This window comes from Mastigoproctus giganteus, chromosome 7 (genome assembly GCF_048544385.1).
Source record: "Mastigoproctus giganteus isolate SK-2022 chromosome 7, ASM4854438v1, whole genome shotgun sequence".
NCBI lineage: Eukaryota > Metazoa > Arthropoda > Arachnida > Uropygi > Thelyphonidae > Mastigoproctus > Mastigoproctus giganteus.
The window spans coordinates 206,479,294-206,502,371 of record NC_143581.1 but is presented as its reverse complement, the minus strand read 5'-3'; the positions used below and the strand labels follow the sequence as shown (position 1 = coordinate 206,502,371).

The 23,078-nt window shown below is 35.9% G+C and overlaps 1 protein-coding gene across 1 annotated transcript in view; it reads right to left on the bottom strand.

The window, feature by feature from the left end:
* Positions 1 to 9,614: 9,614 nt before the first annotated feature.
* Positions 9,615 to 23,078, bottom strand: part of LOC150083615 (suppressor of lurcher protein 1-like) — a 383,165-nt gene continuing 369,701 nt past the window's right edge. The window contains exon 16 of the mRNA XM_090378541.1: positions 9,615 to 9,844. Within this exon, the coding sequence (XP_090234667.1) occupies positions 9,615 to 9,844 (230 nt within the window). The remainder of the gene's footprint in view (positions 9,845 to 23,078) is intronic.

Sequence of the window (23,078 nt, the reverse complement as noted above, 5' to 3'; positions counted from 1 at the left end):
TTTTCAATAATTGTGTAGATCATGTCTGCTACAGAAGACTTGTAATTCCATAAGAAGTTTTTCTCTTTCAATCATGGGATATGCCTTAGTAGTCTCCCGTACCTCTTCCATGGGCATTTTCGTATGAAAAATAAAGTTCTCCTTGTTAAACAATTTAGCAGCAATTAATTGCTTTGTAAAAGAATATCTCTCACCTATGTCAACACTTATATAGTCGCATACTTCCTTTGCTTCAATCACGAGTGTTTTTGAAGGATTTTCACAGTACAATGAATTCCTGATTTTTAGAATGGCATTCTTAAAGTTTCCTATATATTCATGTATTTTAACTGCCTCAATTTCTCGAGATTGCATTTGATTATAAATAACTTCCACGTGAGGCATTATCTGATGGAAAAGTTCTAACCAGAACTCGAATTTTTCATTACTCAAGATGTGCAAAATTCCAGTTGCTTCTGAAATCATCTTATCTGTGTTTCATAAATGCTGTTTACAGTGCGTATATTGAAGTTCCATCTTGTAGGGGAAGGTTGGGCAACACGGCTGTCCATCTGCTTTCCGAGAATAGAGAGACGCTGTGGTGATCTCGAGAAAAATGTTGGTATCGACATGAGGTTCGAAAAGAATATTCTTGAATCTCGGGTACTATTTGCTGCATTTCCCATCATCAGATTCAGTTGGTGTGCATAGCAGTGAATAAAATGTGCATTTTTGTACACTTCTTTTATTTTAGCCTGAACTACTCCTTTCTTGCCTTTCATCACACTTGCGCCGTCAAAATGTCTGAGCAACCATTTTTGAGTATTTCCTTTGAGGATTATGTCTAACTGATCTAGAGTGCACTTCAGTATTCCATCTGCCGTTTGGTTTTCCGGAGTGGAAAAAACCCCAAAAACGTTTCCATTCAGTTCATATCTCAGAACAATTACCATTTGTATATGTTCTGAAACATCTGTTGTGTCATCAGCCACGACAGCTATGAATGAAGCTTCTTTAATTTCTCTTTTTATTTCATCCCGGAATATTTGCAGCAAACAGCCAAGAATATCATTCTGAATAGTTTTTGAAATGCCTTTAAAATGCTGCATTACTTTCTAAATGGTTCTTTAAATTGGAATCTAATGTACAGGCAAAATTTATTAATCCTCTGAATACTCCTGGATTTTTAGAATCATCTTTTTCGTCATGTCCACATAAAGGAATTTCAAACTGTCTACAAAATTTAATGCAGTCTATTATTTTAGATAATACCTCACAATTCTTGGTAACTTTTCTGTTATGTTTGCAGATCGAAGTCTGTAGGCCTAACTAAGCTGTTCTTTAATATTTACACTTTCTAAAAGTGATAGTGAAATCACATTATCAATATGTTTCTTCGAACGCTCATGTTTTAGAGTTTTTTCTTTCATTCTGTTTATGTTTGTAAAGCCACTTTTTGTCCACATTAAGTCACCTCCGAACAGTAAACACGGAAAGCAAAACAATGCATTTTTAACTTCACAACCACAAAGACAACTTTTCCTTTGGTACCATTCAGTTTTAAAACTGCGAATATATTTCTTATTATTACTTATTCCCTGCTGACAAATTTGAATCTTTGGTGTGAGAGGCGGCCTTCTTTTTTAATCGCATTTTTTTTCTTTGGAGAGATAATTGTGAAAAACTAAGTTGCTGAAGTTTATTCAGTGTCACATGATTTACTTCATGGGGAAGCATGGAGGCCATGATTGAATCAAATTTACCAAAATAGTGTGTGGTAGAAATAATGTTTTACTTACACATCACCTCATAACATAACTTCAACTTATCAAACTCAATTTGCAATTAAGCTGTAATCACATAATTACACTGTAGAATGTTGAGTATTGACTTAACACTGATATTATTTAGTTACTTAATGGGAATTCGGGTGAATAACAAAAAGACACCGACATTGTAGCTACACACCCATCGTGGTCAACGATGAAATCTGTACTGCACACTTTACAGTGACTTTGATTCGTTTCACCTATAAAAAATGTATATTGGCAAGTTGATAATATGCTGGTTGCCATTGGCAACCAACTACCAGATATTCACTGGAATGCAAAATGTGTCACTGCCTGGCACACAGTTACGGTTAATTAAACTTCAAAGTTGGAAACGATTTCATGTTTTTATTCGTTTATTATTGAAATGATTAATGGAAATTGAGGATGTGCATACTATATGCGGGTCCTGTTAATAAAAATATTCATTGCATTGCACTGTTCTTCACAAAATTTCATATAACTCCGTTCACTGTATATCTAGATTTAAATAGCTGGGGGTGCTGCAGTGCCTATGGACGATCCGCCCCTAGAGGGGAAACCATAAAATGCAATTCAAATACAATAAAGCATAATATCTTGAATTTATAAGAAAAAAATCCATGTAATAAAAATAAAATTTTAAAAATAAAAATAGTGTTACCCAGTCAAAGTTCTTATAAAAACTCCAGCCCACATATTCCTACTTTTTTTTTTTTAATGGTTTATACTTATCAGAAACCTGTCAAATAAAACACTTTGCATGCTGTTTATCACTTTGCATTCTGAAATATTGCATATTTCAGAATGCAATTGTAGTACATAACACATTTAGGCATTTCAGGTAGGTGTTCTGGGGGAGCTCAAATATCATTTAAAGTTGCAATTACACTGTTTTTCTTTATGAATTTACATAATTGCTATTTATATTATACTATACAACTTAACAAATTTATATCAACTGGAGAAATAAATGACATAAACACAATGCCAGAGATTACTCTATAGGCATAGTAGGCTTATAGGCCCAACCTGTAAAAGGTGGGGAACCATATTATTGAAAGAAAAACAGAATAAATAAAAATTGTGAATTTTCTTATTCTAAGGAATGGAAATAATTAATACAATAAATGTTTGGTTTATATTCCAGCATGACGACAAGGTCAGAGACATTAACTATCAATTGTTTTGACAATTTAATACATATTGACAAATACATATGCTGTCGCACTGCCTGTTTGGACAACGTAGCGGTGGACAACGTTATCCCACCAAACATTTTTGTGCCTAGGAGCACTAGAGGGTCTTAATGCAACAGTTCATAAATGTAAACAAGCAGTATGAGATAAGTAGTATTGGACATCTGATGTATGTCTCACACACACACACACACACACACACACACACACACACACACACACACACACACACACACACACACACACAAAGTAATAAAATGTGATTTTTTCCATTTTTATTATATGAGCATTCTTATGGATTTAGGTAATTAACTATATAATATCAGTGTAGATACACCATAGGTTACCCATAAATTTGAACTATGTATGTAGCATAAAAGGCATCGTTTTAATTGTATCTCATATTGTGGGTGCTTTCACAACTGAGTGGACAGGTGTGATGGCATGTTGCATTACCAGGGTAACTGCCCACTCACTGATGACGAAGCCAACTAGCTTCGAAACGATCATCTGGGTGGTGGTATTCACTGAAAATAATTGTATCTCATATTGTGAAGGCACCCACAATATGAGATACAATTAAAACGATGCCTTTTATACTACATACGTAGTTCAAATTTATGGGTAAACTATGGTGTATCTACATCGATATTATATAGTCAATTACCTAAACCCATAAGAAATTATGCCTTGTGCATTTCGTCTTCTAATGCAGTACTCGACACGTGGCCTGACCATTGCCTTATACAAAGGGATAATCACCACCTTTTCCCCACTAGCAAAATTCCTGTATATCATTGACAATACCCCATGACCTACTCTGGCAGCCTGTCTGCATTGCACAGGAAACTTCATATCTGGCTGCACGATTACTCCCAGATCTTTTTCATTTTCTACCACTCTAAGTGTAGTACCACACAGTTGGTACATTTCTCTGTCAATGTTAAACTTCAGGTGCCACTTCTCAGCCCACTGCCCAAATTTTTATAGATTCCGTTAGCATCAGTTGAGGCATATGATGCAAGAAAGCAAGCTCAGCATCAACCAACCACCCCTTCCCATTAGCTATCAACTTCCAGAACAACTGGAGGGCTGTTCTAACAATCAACTACCTGCTGGCTAAAGGCAAACTTCCGCACATCTATTCTACAACTGTCTTTCCTCAATTTGAATCTATGCTCCCTCAGGTTCTTAATCTGAGCAAGCTGAAGTATCCCATCAGCATTGAGTCTGCTCAACTTAAGCAACTTTCAGAATTTAAGCCTTTCTTCGTAAGCACACCCCTTTGTTCCTCTCACAAATCTTGTTGCCCTTCTCTGTACTTGTTCTAGCAACTCTACATCCTTCCTAAAATGAGGCCTCCAGAACTGTATGCAGTACTCAAGGAGTGGCCCAAGCACTGCTTACAGAAAGGGATAATCACCTCCATGCCTCTGCTAGCAAAATTCCTATATATCATTGACATAACTCCATGACCTGCTCTGGCAGCCCCATCTGAACTGCTCACAGAACTTCATATCTGACTGCACAATTACCCCCAGGTCTTTTTCATTCTCCACCTCTCTGAGTGTAGTACCACACAGTTGTTACGTTTCTCTTGGGTTACTGCTACCCATATGCAGTACTTTGCAAAAAATCCAACAATAAACTTATAATTGGCAATGGTAGTGCTTCTCTTAATGCGACGTTGATATGTTTGAACACTGGCATGTAAGAAAAAGATTATAGCAAAATATAATTCACTGGCTGTTTTTATTCATCGCCATTATGTAAATTATACATCAACTTCTGCTTCATTTTGATTCCTGTATACATATTGTATAAGCAGCAGTCTTGTACACCTATTATCTATACAAGGGAAAGTATTTTATATGCTTTGTATATCATATGATGGTAACGCAGGTTAGTTCAGAGCTATTACAATGCCGTGGGTAGGCATGGTTTTTCTTGTGGAGAGAATGTCTGACGAACAGAATTTTTTGTTTGAATGGTGAAATGAGTCAACATTTGTTGACTCTAGGCTATATGATAATAATTTTGATATACACCCTCCCAGCCCTTCCCAGTTTAAGTGTCTTAACTGTACCTTTAGAAAACATACATTTTTCAAAAGTGAATACAATATTCTTGTTACACAGGAGTGTAAAACATTGCAGTTAGTTTCAGGAAATATTTTTTGATGTAAATGAGATTTCAGATATAGATTTATTGGTAAGTCAGAATAAAATTTTTACAAATTTTTAACCCAATCATTCCCAATATCTAAATTATTTATGATTTAAGAATTCTGTCATTAGGCCAAGCATATGTCTCTGAAAATTTGGTGATTGGAATAAACATCATATTAAAAAATTGTATAGAATGAAACACAAATTGAACTGCAATGGACACAACTTGCAATAAGCTAACCTTGCATATAATTGTAGATTAAAGTATACCATGTGTGTTCCGTGCAGCTAAACTTTATACTAAGTCTATCCAGTTTTCCCATATGACAATTATTCCAAGCATTAAATTTTTGTAATTCAACACATGAACTAATGACAAAATTCAATAAGAAATCTTGAAACAGATTTTAATTTAGATCTGGGATTGGCTGAGTCAAAAATTTATATATTTTTTTCTTACCAATGAATCTAATTTAAATTTTAACATGTGGAAAACTGTTTTCTTAAAACCAGCTTGTCATGTTACAAAAATGTTATGATAAACTCAATCAAAACAACACTCAATTTTGTGAAAATGCACACACTACACCTTCAAACCTACAAAATTTTGCAGAAAAATTGCTCTGCCATATAATATTAGCCCACATCTGTGGTGTTGGTAGGTAACTCTTTCTCTATACATTTATATAATCAATATATACATTTATATTGAAATTTATAATTAATCTACATTTACAATGGATTTAAACATGACCCAATGTAAATTGTACCTGCATAAAGTAATAAATGCCATACCAACTGCCATCTAATCTACTTCAACCCTCATGAATATCATATGGAAGCATTAAAACACATTAAAGAAAACAGAAAAAAAGTGCATAATACAAAGGCCAAAACTCTCTTTAGAGAAACTGAATGGATTGAATGAAGAGGTTGAAGGAAAAAAAATCTGATAACACAATTTCATTTTTTATGTTTTCCCATATTCTTCAAGTGTACTTTTTTATATGCTTTGTTCTGCTGTTTTTTTTACTTGCTGAACAAAGTCAATAGATAGGAGCATGAAACTTAACATAATTAGTAAAAAATATTATCACCATAAGAGAAATTGCAGTGTGTCACGTACCAAATTTGATATCAAAGAAATTATCAAACAACCTAAAAGAAAGAAATGACATCACAACAATTAATCCACAATTAGTATAAAATGTTTAAAGAGAGAGCGAGTGCCCAAAACATGAAGGATAGCAATGAACAAGTCTTAAAAGAACACACTGAGAGCTAATAAGTAATCTTAAGCAACCCACAATGTGGGTTGCATCAATTACAAATACCACAATCAATGATATGCACAAAGTATTACATATGCTATATCTTATAAGCTTTTTTTATAATGTCAGATGACAGAGGAAATAACAAAATTTTGGCATAAGCATGCCCAATTGAATGTAAAGCAATAAAATTTTCCTCAGATGCTTCACGTTTTCAGATGAAGCTTTTTTTCATTAGCCTGGGAGGTTGAACAGACACTATAAGAGAAAACTGGATTGAAAAATTCTTGCATTGTAAAGTACTTTGTAAGAAGTCCAAAGGTGGACTTCTCTTATGGGGAATGCACAAATCCATGTCTGTTTCATGACTGAGTGATTGGTGCATTCTTTTTTGCAGAGCACGCTAAGAATTCCTGTAATTAATTGAATATTCTGGAGTTTCTGTGTCCACAACTTGAAGAACTGCAGAATGGTCTTTTTAAAACAAGATGTCAAGCCACTTCACTGATTTCTAAAGGTGCATGCTTCAATTGATCACTCAAGACCTTCCAGGCACTGGATAAAATATGGCAGACTGATAATTTGGCCACCATGTTTGTCAAATATCACATTATTTGACTCTTTTATGTGTGCCAAAGAATGTAGTTTACTGAACTCCAATGGCAAATATCAATGACTTGAGGACAAGGTTTATTATGGCATATGAGACTAATGATGCTAGGATGTTGGCAAAAAGTTGGTTTGATATCAATTATTGACTGCAAACTGTGTGTATTCTATACTGATTTACATGTATGTAGTGCATTATAGCCAAAGTAGCTTATGCGCCATCAAACCCCCATATCAACAACAAACAACAACAACATGTATGTAGATAAAAAATGTGAGTATATCAATATTAGTATTATAAAAGTCAAACTGCAGGGAAGCTAGGTCTATGAAGCATCAACTCAATCTATATTATTATTATTATTATTATAGTATGTACATCACTGATGCCTATTTTAATGCAGGTATTAATAAAATATTTCTCTAAATTTACATAAGCTCTTCAATCTCACAGGATTACATGAATTAGGTTGAACAACTAATTATTCTTTGGATAAAATAAAAGTTTCTGATATCTCATTTACAGCTATCCTTTCTTAACTTAAATAAGTGCCTTCTAGTTTGAGTTACTACCTGCAAAAGAGAAAAGTATTCTCCACTGTTCAGTTTATTAAATTTTTTCTAATAACTTAAAATCTGTGGTCCGATTACGACATAGATGCTTGGATTTTAGACTTTGCAACTTAAAAAGTCAAGTCCCTCCCCACAAGTATACCTCACTATGCTAACAGCTAATTTAATTGCTATTCACTGCATCTTTTCTGTAAGTTCCAATCCGTCCTGAGATAGAATTTTGAAATTTGTATGCAATACTAAAAATGTCACCCAACCATTGCTTTATATATAAGTGTAAAATGGAACATTGCTTTATGTATATGACAGGAAACTGAGGCATGCATGTATAATATCATTAGCATATAAGTAAGCCTTTGTGCTTTCATTGAACAATGGGGCAAACCATCCCTCCTCTTCATTAATTTAGCAAATGGAGTTGTAACAAATAATTAGGCAAAAATCATATCTGTTGCAAAATGCTCAAATAATTAGAACATTCAAGGATATATAAAAAGGAAAAGAGAAGCCAACTTTACATAATATTACCTTTATTTAAAAAAAATTCTAGTAGATTTCAGTCAACACAAAACTTTGTCTGGCTTTGTACTGTGTTGATTTTATATGAACGTCCAATTTATGTGAATATCTGGTAAAGTGGTTTTCCTATATAATTTTTTCATTATAAACTTTGAAACAGTTTGGTCACCTTATGCTCTTTATAGATTTTCCTGTTAGCAAATAGCACAAACAGGATAAGAATGTAACTGATCAAATTAATCATTCTTTATGCTTAAGACAAATTTCAGTTAGAAATGAAAATTGGTTATTATAAAAGTTTTTAGAGCTTTATGAATTTTATATGCATATCAATAATTTACTCATAAAAAATATTGAGGATGAACAGATCCTCACACCCTTATCCCTACCAACCAAACTAAATAGCCATTAAAAAAAAAAAAAAAAAGTACTAAGAAGTGTATATTGCTCTGGAAATTCAACAGAAATTTGACAGTATAAAACTTACTATTAAATAGTAAAAATAGCTATTTTAACATAATTAGTAACCAGTTGAAAATGGCAATACATGAAAAGAATTTAAAGCTTGTTTTTGTGCAGGAATAAGACAATAAAATGTAATATTTAGAATGAATTAGTAAAGTGAAAACAAGTTTATACATAATAAAAAATAATTTTAACCTATATCTTGACTCCTTTTTTTTCTAATTTCCATAATCTGTTTAGATAGAAATCATAAAATTCCGTTACTTCCAATTTTCATTTAATTATTATTCCACTGAATTTTTACAATAGGGGAAAAAAAGAAAAGAAGAAAAAAGAAGTTTATGGATCTATTCCCCCATTAAAACAGCACATTCTTTTAAATAATATATAACTGACCATTATAACAAAAGATAGCAAACTTCTTAAACATTGAAAACCAGAACAGTTTGGCACTTGTGCAGTTTGTCTCAAGTTTTTTTTTCTTTCTTTTTTTTTTTTCTTTTTTTTTTTGTTGTAAATACTTTCAGGCACTGCTAATGCAGTCTTCTGAACATGACTACAAACTAAAGCTATCAATATTATCACTGTTAATAATGTCATCAGCCTCAGATTATAAAGATATCTAATAACCATCTTCCACTTGATATATGTTGGAATTTCACTGAAAATTATGCCAATTTACCACCGAGAGTAATTTAATAGTTGCTAATAAAACTAGTAAAGTTGTGTCCCATTCTTTCCCTCCTTGATAAGCAGTTTATCTTTTTTTTTTTTTTTTTAACTGAATCTCTTTAGATATTCTTTCAATTGGCCATGTTTTGCCATTTTGAGCAACAAGGTACTTGCTAGTAAAGTTAATTACTGAAGAATATTCACCAGCAGGCAATTAGATCAGCATCAGAGCCTTCTGAAGTGAATATACTGATGACCACATAAGCCTGGATGCATCTCTGGGATTATGGCAGTTGTGAGATAACTCACCTTTTTGTAAATAGGTGGCACGGCTGTCAATAATGATATTCATTACACACTGTCAATAGTCATAAAGTGCATGCTAGGGACTTCTTGAGGGCTCTTCTGGTGTGGTTCAAAAGGAGGGGGAGGGGGATGATGATGGGGATGATGATGATGATGATGCCGCCGTCGCTTTCTTTTTCGATGACATACCACACAAATGCTAAGCACCATGAAGAAGGCTGCACCAACAGTGAGGCCTAACACTAAGTAGATATTAATCTCGGTCTCTTCAATACCTAAAGAGTAAAATGTAGTCACTCATAATATATTTTCTTTATATGTCTACACACACATACACAAAATATACAGTAGTCCTGAACAATTACTAAATAACAGATGATATGATAGTGAAAAATTTGATGTGGAAATTTTAAAATTAATATTAGATTAAAATTAATTAATAACACTTAACTCCACATTTCAAAAGCAACAATTTGTTTAGTGACTCTGTAATGCTGAGGAAACCTTAAATCTAGAAAATTCAATATACTAAATATTTCTTATTTACAAATAATGTTTCTGAATCCACTTTGACAGCTAGTGTTTTTGGGATGATAACAGTATCCCAAATCAGATTCAGAGGAGCTGCCTATAAACAAGCAATTTGTTTAGCATACTGATTATTCTGAATATAGAGTTTCTCAACATTACAGGTTTAGAAACAGGTTTAAGTGTTATCAATTAATTTAATGTAATTTTAATACTGGGTAATTTTTTATTCATTAGACTATTTTCATTTCAAAGAGGCAGAGTTAGGGTTAACTTTGCAAGAAGACGTTGTTTGTTTGGGGGCTTTATAGCACAAGGGCAACATGTTTGCAGGAAGACTACACTGAATGCATCTAAAAGCAAAGGTAGGTTAGTACACAACGTCCTGCTCTCTGATTAGGATTCTTAAACTCTGACACACTGTGTAGCTAGTTACTGATTTTTCTTTGTACAGTTTGTATTGGTTGCTAGTGTCGTTACTCCATGAAAAGTATTGCATCTGTATTCCTACCAGTCTGACTCTTGTACAGTAGAGCATTAACCCTTTTCTTTATTTAAAATTTTTTTATTTGTTTTTAATGGTTTGTATGGATTTACAGAAACATTATGGCACAAGGAATGGCTGCGAACACATTGTCCATATATCTTCTCTAGAGAATCCGTCAGTTCCTAATAGGTTTTGGAAAAGATATATGGATGATATGTTTACCACCTCCAACCCACGAGGATGGTTATTCCTCGTGGGTTGGAGGTGGTACTCTTCCACTATCTCAATTCCTTGTCTTCCTATATTTCCTTCTCTATGGAGTTTGAGGTGGATCATACTCTTCTGTTTTTAGATGTCTTGGTTTGATGTGTGGGTTCCTGACTTTGGTATTAGGAAAATCAATGTACTTTATACCAAAGTATAAAGAAAATCAATGTACTTTATACCAGAGTAAAAAGAAAATCAATGTGCTGTGGGAAATTTACTAATTATAATTATAATTTGGCACATGCCCTAGGACGCATTAGCATTAGTTCTAGTAGAGGCATATGATGCAAGAAAGCAAGCTTATGCAGCATAAGCCAAAAAAAAAAAAAAAAAACAATTCCACTTCACCCCTCCGTTCGTTCGAAATACCTGTCCAGCTGAGCCTTAAATTTATTTAGGCTTCCAACTTCCACAACAAGGGATGGAAGTCTGTTCCACCAACCAACTACCTGCTGGCTAAAGGTAAATTTACGCACATTTATCCTACATCTGTCTTTCCTCAATTTGAATTTATGCCCTCTCAGGTGATTATTCTGAGAAAGAGGAAGAATCCCATCAGCATTGAGCATGCTCAAACCATTCAAGGCTTTATACACCTTTATCAGATCACCTCGCTGGTGCCTAGTCTCCAGACACTGTAATTTGCAAAACTTAAGCCTTTTTTCGTAAGAGCAACACTTTGTTCCATTCACTAATCTTGTTGCCCTTCTCTGTACTCGTTCCAGCAGCTCTACATCCTTCTTGAAATGAGGCCTCCAGACCTGTATACAATACTCAAGGTGTGGCCTCACCATTGCTTTATACAAGGGAATAATCACCTCCTTATCCCTGCTAGAAAAATTCCTCTTTATCATTGACAAGACACCATGACTACCCTTGCAGCCCATCTACACTGTTCAGAGAACTTCATATCTGCCTGCACAATTATCCCCAGGTCCTTTTCATTCTCTACCACTGTCAGTGCAGTACCACAGAGTTGATACGTTGCTCTGGGGTTGCTGTTTCCCCATATGTAGTACTTTATATTTGTCAATGTTAAACTTCATTTACCACCTCTCAGCCCATCTGCTCAACCTTTCCAGATCCTGTTGCAGCAGCACAGCGTCAGTAGTGTCCTTAACAACCCTGCCAACCTTTGTATCATCTGCAAACTTGGACATTAAGCTTGATATACCATCATCAATATTATTTATAAATACAATAAACAATAATGGACCTAACACTGAACCATGAGGGATTCCACTAATAACATTAGTCCATGATGAGCAGTGTCCATTGATTACCACTCTCTGTCTTCTCCCCCTCAACCACCCCTTTATCCATAGCAGCAATTTGCCTCCAATGCCACACTGCTCCAATTTGTGCAGCAGTCTTCCATGTGCAACAGTATCAAAAGCCTTTCTAAGATCCAAGTATATAATATCAAAGTTATTCCCTGCATCCAGTTCTTTTGTGACTGTATCATAGTATCTAATCAAATTGGTCAGGCAAGACTTCCCCTTAACATGCTGTGTCCGAGCTATAACTGAAATCTTGTCTAGATGATCCTGTAGTGCTTCTTTAACCAGTGCCTCCATTAATTTTCCTGGAACAGAAGTTAAACTCACAGGTCTATAATTACTTGTGTCAGCCTTTGATCCTCCTTTGTGAATTGGGGTCACATTTGCACATCTCCAGTCTATGGGTACCTTCCCTGAGTCCAAGGAAGCTCTCATAATTATGGCTAAGGGTTTCTTACTTCTTTTGCTGCCTCCTTTAATATAACTGGATAGATCCCATCCATCCCAGGTGCCTTTCTTGTGTTTATCTTTAACAATTTCTCCTTCACTTTACTCTCAGTTATTACAAGATTATCTAGCTTACTGCCAGAGTTGAATACATCTCTGGCATTCCCCTCGCTGAATAACTCCTCATGTGTGAATGTCGATGCAAAATATTCATTTAGTTTGTTAGCTACCCGAGCAGGATCATCAACAGTAGAAATATCGATATCAAGTGGACCAATCTGATTCATCCCCTTCCTTCTAGAGTTTACATAAGTAAAGAACTCTTTGCTGTTTTTCTTTGCATCCCTTGCCAAAGAATTCTCGTAATATGCCTTCGCCTGCCTAACCTCCTTTGTAACTTGGTTACAGATCAACTTATATCTATCATAGGCTTCTGTGTCACGTGTTAATTTCTATGTATCCCATGCATTTTTCTTCTCTGCCATATGTCTCATTAGTTCCTCTGATATCCATTTAGGCATAAACCTTGAACAATAATTTTTAGTTGGTAATATCTTTGAATGCTTCCCATTTTGAATTTGCTGTTGGTAACATCATCAGTTGGTCCCACTGTACAGAATTTAAATACTGTCTCAGGCCATCGTAGTCGCCTTTACGAAAGCAATAACCCTTCCTTTTACCCCTGATGGTAGTTACCTCTTTGAGTAAATTCTGCTTCAGCACACTGTGATCACTGCCACCTAGTGGTTCCTTTATCTGCAGATTCTTAAGGCATGAAGAATCACTACTGATAATCAAATCAAGAGTATTACTCCCTCTAGTTGTCTCCCAAACATGCTGATGTAGAAAACAATCATCCTATAAATCCACGAAAGCCTTGCTAGTGTGTGAGTGACCAATCCACAAATTCCAGTCAATATCTGGGAAATTAAAATCCCCCATTATAAGACTCTGATTTACTGGCCCACTATTTCCTTGTACAGTTTCTTATTATACTCATCAGAGTCATTTGGCCTATAGCACACTCCTACTCTCAATTTTGATCTCCCATTGCTTATGTCACACGAAACTGACTCGACACTGCACTGTCCAGCGATGTCGACTGGCTTCACTTCCTTGGCTTTTGTGTGTTTCTTAGCATAACACCTCCTCCCTTCCTATCCTTTCTGTAGACATTGTACTCCCCAAATTCGAGTTCTGCATTCCTTATATCTGTGTGACATCACGTCTCTGATATCCCAACAATATCCGCCTTTGATGCTTTGGGCAATACCTCAAGTTCATCTAATTTATTTACCAAACTCCTAGCATTGGTGTACACGCAAGTATACATGCACCTGTTCGTATTCTTAGCTACCCTAACATAACCCATGTGTTTACTTGTACCGCAATGACTCCCATCAGACTCTGAAATACCCTGCATCTTGTTTTCCAGGCTGCTGCTCATTCCAATAGGAGCAATGCAAGAATCACTTTCACCTCTGCCAGTGGCTACTGTTAATCTATTAGTCCTTGTATCCCCCCAAACTAGCAGTTTTCTGACCCACCTAACATTGCCTCAATAGCATCAGCAAATATTCTTGCACCCTTTCTATTTAAGTGTATCCCATCCCTGTAGAAGCAGTCGCTCCTGTTAACAAACACAGACCAATTTATATGTATCCCATGTGTTTTCCTTCTCTGCAACATCTCATTAGTTTCTCTGACATCCCTTTAGGATTAAACCTTGAACACAATATTTCTTAGTTGGTATGAAAAGCCTAGTAGCTTTGAAGATTATTACTTTGAATGCTTCCCATTCTGAATTTGCTGTTGGTAACGCCATCAGTTGGTCCCATTGCATAGAATTTAAATACTCTCTCCGACCAGCATAGTCACCTTTACGAAAGCAAAAACCATTCCCTTTTTCCCCGATTGTACTTACCTCTTTGAGAAAAAATTTCACTTCAGCACTTTGTGATCACTGCCACCTAGTGGTTTCTTTTTCTGCAGATTCTTAATGCATGAAGAATCACTATTGATAATCAGACCAAGAGTAAAAAACTATCATCCAATAAATCCACAAAAGCCTTGCTAGTGTGTGAACGACCAACTCACAAATTCCAGTTAATATCCGGGAAATTAAAATTCCCCATTTTATGACAATATGATTTACTGGCCACTCTATTTCTCTGTACAGTTGTTTATTTTACTTATCAGAGTCCTGAGGTTTATAACACATTTCTACTCTCAATTTTGCTTTCCCAGTGCTTACGCCACACCAAACTGACTCGACACTGCACTGTCCACACATGTCGACTGCTGTACCTCCTTGGATTTTGTGTGTTTCTTAACTAACAGCATAACCCCTCCTCCCTTCCTATTCTGTCTATTCTTCGTGTACACATTGTACTCCCCAAATTCCATTTATGCATTTCTTATATCCAGTGGTGAGCTGTGAATATTTTAACAATGGGCTCGCAGTTTTTCCAACTTTCTACCGAGTAATTTTGATCGGTCACGGAAGTGACGTCATCAGCGGCTTCCACTAGAGGCGCTTCCCACACTCGCACTACTAGCAGTGTAATTTGAGCGCATGACGCATTTTTAATGACCGGTATGATACCTCGAGTCAGGGGTTGATTTGGGGGGTTGGACAGATGCGGCTTATTACCCCCTTAACCATGCATATAAGTGAATGTGTAAAACGTTTTCTAGGTCTATAAAAAAAAAAAAAAAAAAAAACTTAAAAACCTGGTTGTCATGCCTCGCCTTAAGATGATAACTGAATACGACAGTGTCTGGAGTTCTAACTTTTCAGAATTTTTGATTTGTATGATATCACAATCATGCTTCCTGAAGTTACTACTGCAGTAAGTATGATTAGAACAATACAAATATTTGTAATCACTTTCTTTTTTTTTCGTCTCGCATTTTCGTTACATTCCATTGTTAAGTTCCCCTAACAGCTGCATATATCGCTTCAAATACACGATCGGGTACATCAATCGGTGCTGTTTTACAGAGATATTTAGATACGTTGCACTTGCAAGTATACATCTCTTACTATAGTTATCATAAATCCATTGTATCTTGTCTTTCAGAAATTATGAAAATCTGTGAATGATCAATAAAATAATTACAATAAAAAAAAGCTCTTTTTTATTTTGTAATCAATATATACAAATCAAAATTCCTAAAAGAAATGTGAAGGATGTTTCGCATAAACCATCTACCGCACATGCTCGGCACACGTGCAACTTTTTTATTGGTCTTTTTTTTAACAACTAGGGAAATATAATGGATACATTTTTTTTGTGTTAAAATTTTAATAATGCGAATAAAAATGAACATGAAATATTTCCCACATCATAAATAACATAAAAACTGTCACAAAACATTGCACAATATAAAAACAAATATTACATAAAAAACAAACTTTCTAGAAAATATACACAAAAAAAATCACAGATTTCATGAAAAAAAATTATTTCACAAATATTCAAGAAAAATTTATTCTAAAAATTGCCAATTTACTTCTTCATTAATATTTGTTGTCGATCTTCTGCTTTGTTCAATAGCTGAGGGATGATTACAGAGGAATGATATGATGTAATGATCCGGATCAAACTGAAGCAATGGTTTTCCATTTAGATGTATGGTCATAATCTGCAACACGTTCATTACGCTGAAATCTCACTCAGCTTCAGCACTGCTAATTGCAATGGTTTCAAAGGGATTTCTGGCTTTCTTAATTGAAAATGGAACTTCACTCGATTTTAAAGATAAACTGTCTTCAACAAAATCTCTAAGATCATTAATTTTTATCTCATATTTTATCAGAAAACTTAAATTTCTTATTCGGTTTTCACAGTCTTGTAAACGAGACAAAAGTTTTTTTCACATTCCATGATTTCGGGTAGCATATGTTTAAAATTTCTTTCAACGTTATCGTAATTTTCTTTATTTTTTAATTTAAAATCACCCTGTTGCATTAATAACTTATCCTTTAAGGATAAAATAATGCATTTAATAACTTGGCACGAGGTAATTTTTTTTTTTACTTTCGATTTTGATTCCTTCTAATTCTTTCAACTTCAACATGCTCTCAACTTTAGCTTCATAATTTCCTTCAGAATTTTTCAAATTAGCAATTGCATTGCTAATTTAAAAAAGTTCGAATGATTAATTTATCTGCTTTTACCATAGTGATTCTGTAAAGCTTCTGAAAGGAAAGAGAGCTCCTGCAGGATATCGATCATTAGTGCTAAATAGTTAAGAAATTCCAGATTAAAAGTCGGATTAATAATCCAGAATATTTAACTTCTGATTCAAAACGTTTGCACAAAGCAGATAATTCCTCCAACCTGCAATCGCCGTCCAAGAGCTACATCGCAACCTGAACATACGACCGATCTTTACAGTTTCCACATTAAGTTCTTTAGCAATCATCCTTAATTCGCGCTATTTTTTTGGAGATTGGTAATACAGTTTTTTTTTTTTTTTAATTATTGTTTGTATGCCATTATATTTTAGAACATTTTCTACACAGTGAAAGGCTCGACAAAGTCTCAAAATCTGCCAACATTTAATCTTCGTAAAGTTTATATAATATCTTAGTTGCCTCAACCCCCCCCCTCTAGTTGCTACTGTCACTTCTTTGAATACTATGTAAAAAGTCGGAATCACACAGATATTCATCTACTGTGACCATGTAAACATAGACGGAGAAATTTAGTGGAAGGCATGGATCACTCACTTCTCCGAAAAACATATGCCCGTTTGTCGGAGTAAAGGGGAACCACAACACAGGTTGACCAGGGGCTATTATCAATGTTGGGAATCTTCTTAATCCTCTGACTGGCTATGGAAAGCATATTGAATAGCGTCACTTCTCGGTATGTAACTGCATATGTTTTACGGACACCACTAACATTGCAAAACGGTAATCCTTTTCATCTTTAATTTGCACTTTCTAAATACCTAAAGGCCAGAGGTGAGAACAATGCATACAAAGTTGTCTATCCTAATCCGTTCATTACATGGAAATTTTCTTTGTTCAACAGAAACTATTTTAAACGTAATTACCAAGGGGGTATAAAAAAATTTGCTATAAAGCAGTTCGTTAAACAGAGGTCCAACTGTAATTAAATAAAAAATGAAGCAATTTTAAAATACACAGCCAATTGATTTGCCAGTAAAATGCTGGGAATGGGGGCCCCGCTCGCCCCACCGTAGTTTTGGCTCTGGATACTCAATACTTGCATTCAGGATTTCATTTGTAAAATAAATGATCATTTCAACAATGGACTCGCAAATTTTCAAAAAAATAACAATGGGTTCTCGCGAGCCCACTATAGTTCACCACTGACTTATATCTGTGTGACACCACATCTCTGATATCCCAAAAATATCTGCCTTTGATGTTTTGACCTGAAATTCATCAAATTTATTTACCAAACTCCTAGCATTGGTGTGCACGCAAGTATACATGCAACTGTTCCTATTCTTAGCTACCCTAACACAGCCCATGTATTGACTTGTTCCGCAATGACTTCTAGCAGTCTCTGAAATCCCCCTGTATCTTGTTTTTCAGGCTGCTGCTCATTCCAATAGAAGCAGTGCAAGAATCACTTTCACCTCTGCCAGCAGCTACTGTTAATCTATTAGTCTGTGTATCCTCCCTAAGCTAGCAGTTTTTTGACCCACCTAACACTACCTCGATAGCACAGCAAATATTCTTGCACCCTTTGTATTTAAGTGTATCCCATCCCTGTAGAAGCAGTCTCTCCTGTTAACTGAGCACAGACCAGGCTAGGAAAAATTCTACCCCATGTGCCTTGCACACACTCTCTCCAGGGTCGAATTGATTGACAAGGCTCTCATCATATACTCCCTCCTATCATGTCTGGGCAGAATTGCAGACACTTTCAAATTCAATCCTAACTCACATCTTTTTTTCAACATTGACCTGTATTTGTTAAGTAATTCTGCTGGTCTCCTACTCTTAATATCATCAGTGCCAATGTGTACAGTGGATTCCGGGTATTTGGGCCACCGGTTAATCGGGGGAGCCATTTATTTGGGGCAAATCTTAAAAAACAGAAACCAATCGAGAAAATAGCCAGGGTTTACTTCACTTAACTGGGGCAGGAGACCGCAGCACTGGAAATTACCCTACGATTGTCACCGACGGTACCACGTGGTTCAGTCAAAATTCTGGAGGTCACAACCATAAAACAATAAAAACAATTAGCAGTCACCTGTTTATTGGGCTTTTCGTTAGTGAAATCTATTTCTGTTAGTGAAATATATGACAGTAAACTCGATCTTACTGAATTTGTGATAATACTGACAGCTGGAATTCTGTGGGTTATTATGGTGAAATGAGTTTACACTTCCATGAAATCTTCACTCATATAAAAAATAAATTTTCAGATCTCTTCCTTCTTTGAAGAAAGAAGGAAGAGATTTTTAAAGCTTTGTAACTCGTTACTCCGTTCTGACTTGTGCATATGTGTTACTTGCAAATTGTGTGTGCCATATTCTTTGTTATTGATTGCTTATCTTTTTTACTGTTTTAAATTTTAACCCCCACCCACAAACGTCAGTGAACAGAAATGTCAACTAGTTTGTATGTACATATTACAATATGTATTAATTTTTCCGATTATCACGTATGATTTAATTTTTTAATTGGTATGGTAATAAAGGGTAAATTTGTGCTTAATATATCTTTACTTTTATAGCCTGTGGATAATATTCCTCATATTTTTTCTAATTAGAATCGCTGTTTAATAGAATTAAAATTCAATTCACAAACGTGATCATAATGACCGGTGCTTACTACACATCGTATAGTGAATGGTACTTTACTATGTTGAGTTTGTCGTAACGTGATTTGATTGTACAGTGAACTAATTGTAAAGGGTGGGGGGTACATTGTATTTTTAACTATTTACGTGAAACTTCATCTAATTGGGGCAGCTGCTTAGTCAGGCCAAAATGCACTAGTCCCGATGTGTTCCAAATAACCGGAATGGACTGTATAACAATATCAACTTTTGTGTCTTTAAAAGATTATATATTTCTACAACATTATCAACCTTTGTCCCTGGTAGACATACCTGTTCCAGCTATCCTTTTTGCACAATATGTTCCCCATTTCCCTGATAGTAGAGTCAACAACAACAACTAGTTTCTGTGGGACTTACGCATTCTGCCTTGGGGGTTGCCACTGTGTTGCGTGAAGTTAAAGTGCAAGCTCTGGTGTTGATGTGGTCAGCTGAGAGCTTGATGGGCCCTTCAATTTAAATTGTTCGAGGATATCCACTGTTTTTCAAGCCTCATCATATAGGCCCATAACAATGCTGAGTTGGCGGCTCATTTCCTCACACTCCTTACGTTGTGCACACAGAAAGACTTTCTCCTTGGCAATATCATGTCCCGTTCCTGATTGCTCCTTAAACAAGGTACTGCATTTGGGTAGCAGTAATTCTAGATTAATGTCCGAACTGAGTTGTATTACACTCAGGGTGTTGGAAAATAAAAGGAACTTGCAGGGTAATTGTGTAGTCTGCCAAGACAGCTGATGCTGTTTTGTCAATGACATATAGGAATTTTTCTAGCAGGGATAAGAAGGTGATTATTCCACTGTAGAAGGCAATGGAGAGTTCACATCTTGAGTCCTGCCAGTCTCATTTTAGGAAGGATGGCTGCTGGAACAGGTACAGAGAAGGGCATGGGATTAGTCAGGGGAAAAAGGGAGTGCTCTTACCAAGAAAGACTTCAATTCTGCAAATTATAGCATCTGGAGACTAGGCATGTGCGAGGCGATCTTATTGAGGTGTTTAAGGCTTGGAATGGCTTGAGCAAACTCAATGCTGATGGTATTCTTCCTCTTGCTTAGATTATGCACATGACAGGGCATAAATTAAAATCGAGGAAGGATGGTTGTAGAAAAGATGTGTAGAAATTTGTCTTCAGCCAATGGGTAACAAGCTTCCATCTACCGTTGTGGAAATGGATTGTTTGAATAAATTCAAGGAAAAACTAGAGAAAGTATTTGGGGGGGGGGATGGTTAGGTGAAATGGGATTTATTATTATTTTATTTATTTTTTTGCTGATGCTGTATAAGCTTGCTTTCTAGCATCATTTTGCCACCATTAATACCAATACTATATTTTTTAAAAAGTTTTATTTTAATGTTTCCTCAGTTGTAGCAATACTTATTTCCAGTATGCTTATTCACAATGGTCAAGGCCTTTTTGCTAATAAATGCCTATAGTAGATGTAAACTAGTCTACATTAAGTCACAAAGGAAGTTCACAAGATAAGGAAGATTTCAAGAAATCACTGGCAAAGAATGAAAAGAAAAGCAGCAAAGACTTCTTTACTTATGGAAACAGTACAATGAAGAGGTTGAATCACATTGATCCACTAGATATGATTGGACCAACAGATATGAATAGATATGGACTATTGTGATCCTGCTCAGGTTGCTGACAAACTGAATGGGTATTTTGCATCTACAATTCACACGAGGAATTTTTAAGGGATGGGGATGTCAGAAGTGAGTTAAATTCTGATGGCAGGCAATGATTTTGTGATAACTGAGAGGGTACTGGAGGAGAAATTGAAGCTAAACATAAAAAGGCACCTGGAGTGAATGTGATCTATTCCATTATATTAAATGAGGCAACCAAAGCTTAAGCCACGATTATGAGATCCTCCCTGGATTTGGTGGAAATCCCTATGGACTGGAGATGTGAAAATGTAAACCCCAATTCACAAAGGGAGACATGATTAATTATACAACTATTAACTTGACTTCTGTTCCAGGGAAAGTAATGGATTCACTGGTAAAGAAGTAATTCAGGACCATCTATGCAGGAATACAGTTATACCACACTCACAGAATGGATTTGTTAAGGGTCAGTTTTGTCTGATCAATCTGAATGCATACAATGACACGGTAACAAATGAACTGGATGCAAAAATGATTTTGAAAATTTCTGAGTTACCCTGAGAGAGAGAGAGAGAGAGAGAGAGAGAGAGAGAGAGAGAGAGAGAGAGAGAGAGATGGGGGGGGGGGAATCACCAAGAAAGAGAAGAATGATGATATCCAACTCAGGACCCTGGGTGTGCCAAGCCCATACCCACCAGAGGTTAGCCCCTGGGGTTAATCTTATACTTTGATTACAGAAAAGCTTTTGATACCATTCCACATAAATGACTGCTATACAAATTGGAGCAATGTGGCATTAATGTTAAGTTGCCAATACCCGGAAATTAATCTGAGTAAGGGCACTGAAAACCACTTTCTGCTTTCACCCGGTTGAGTGGGTGAAAGCAGAGAGTGGTTTTCAGTGCCCTTACTCAGATTAATGTTATTAACGGGGTCCTGCAAAATTCTGATAATAACAATAATTCCGCAGTGCTGTGTCCATTGTTGTTTTTATATTTATCAATGATATTGATGAAGGCACATCCAGCTTAATGTCTAAGTTTGCAGATGATACAAATGTTGGCAGAATGGTTAATGATGGTAATCAGGGAATACCAATGCATCAAGATCTAGACAAGTTAGGGAGATGGGATGAGAAGCTGCAATTGAAGTTTAATGTTGACAAATGCAATGTACTTCTTATGGGAGCAGTACTTCCAGATTAAAGAAGCAGTTGTGTGGTATCATGCTCAGGGCAGTGGAGAATGCAAAAGACCAGGAGGTAATTTTGCAGTCAGATATGAAGTTCTCTGAAAAGTACACACAGGCTGCCGGGATAGCTCATGGGGGTTTTGTCAATGACATACAGCAATTATTTCAGCGGGGATAGAATTGTCATCATTGAATCATCTTCCGAGATAGGAAGATGATTATTTCTTTGTATAAGGCAATGGTTTGGCCACATCTTGAATACTGCATACAGGTCTGGAAGCTTTATTTTCGGAAGGATAGTTGGAACATGCAGTCTTACCAGGAAAGGCTCCAGTTTTTCAAATTGCAGTGCCTGGAGACTGTGAGGTATCTGTGAGGAGATTTGATCGAGATATTTAAGGCCTTGAATAGATCGAGTAAGCTGAATGCTGATGGAATCCTTCCTCTTGCTTAAACTACATACACGAGGGGGCATAAATTGAAACTGAGGAAGAATGGTTGATATTGAAACAGGCTCCCACCATTTGGTGTTGCGGAGGTGGGTTGTTTGAGTAAATTCAAGGAAGAACTAGATAAACTGTTACAGGGAGCATCGAAATGAATACGTACATCATGCAAGCATACTACGAAATAACGAAGCTAGAGACCGATATGAAAATGTACAGGTTAAGACTACATACCAAGTGGTTGGATCGATTCCTGAATATTCAGGTTATCAAACAGCAGATAGCAGACCAGAGAAGGACCATTGTCACAAAGAACCCGATAGCTCCCCGCAACCTTGGAATAAATTAAACAGGACATGAGCAATTGACTACAATGAACATGGTCAATACGGAACCAGAGGAGGAAGAACATACTA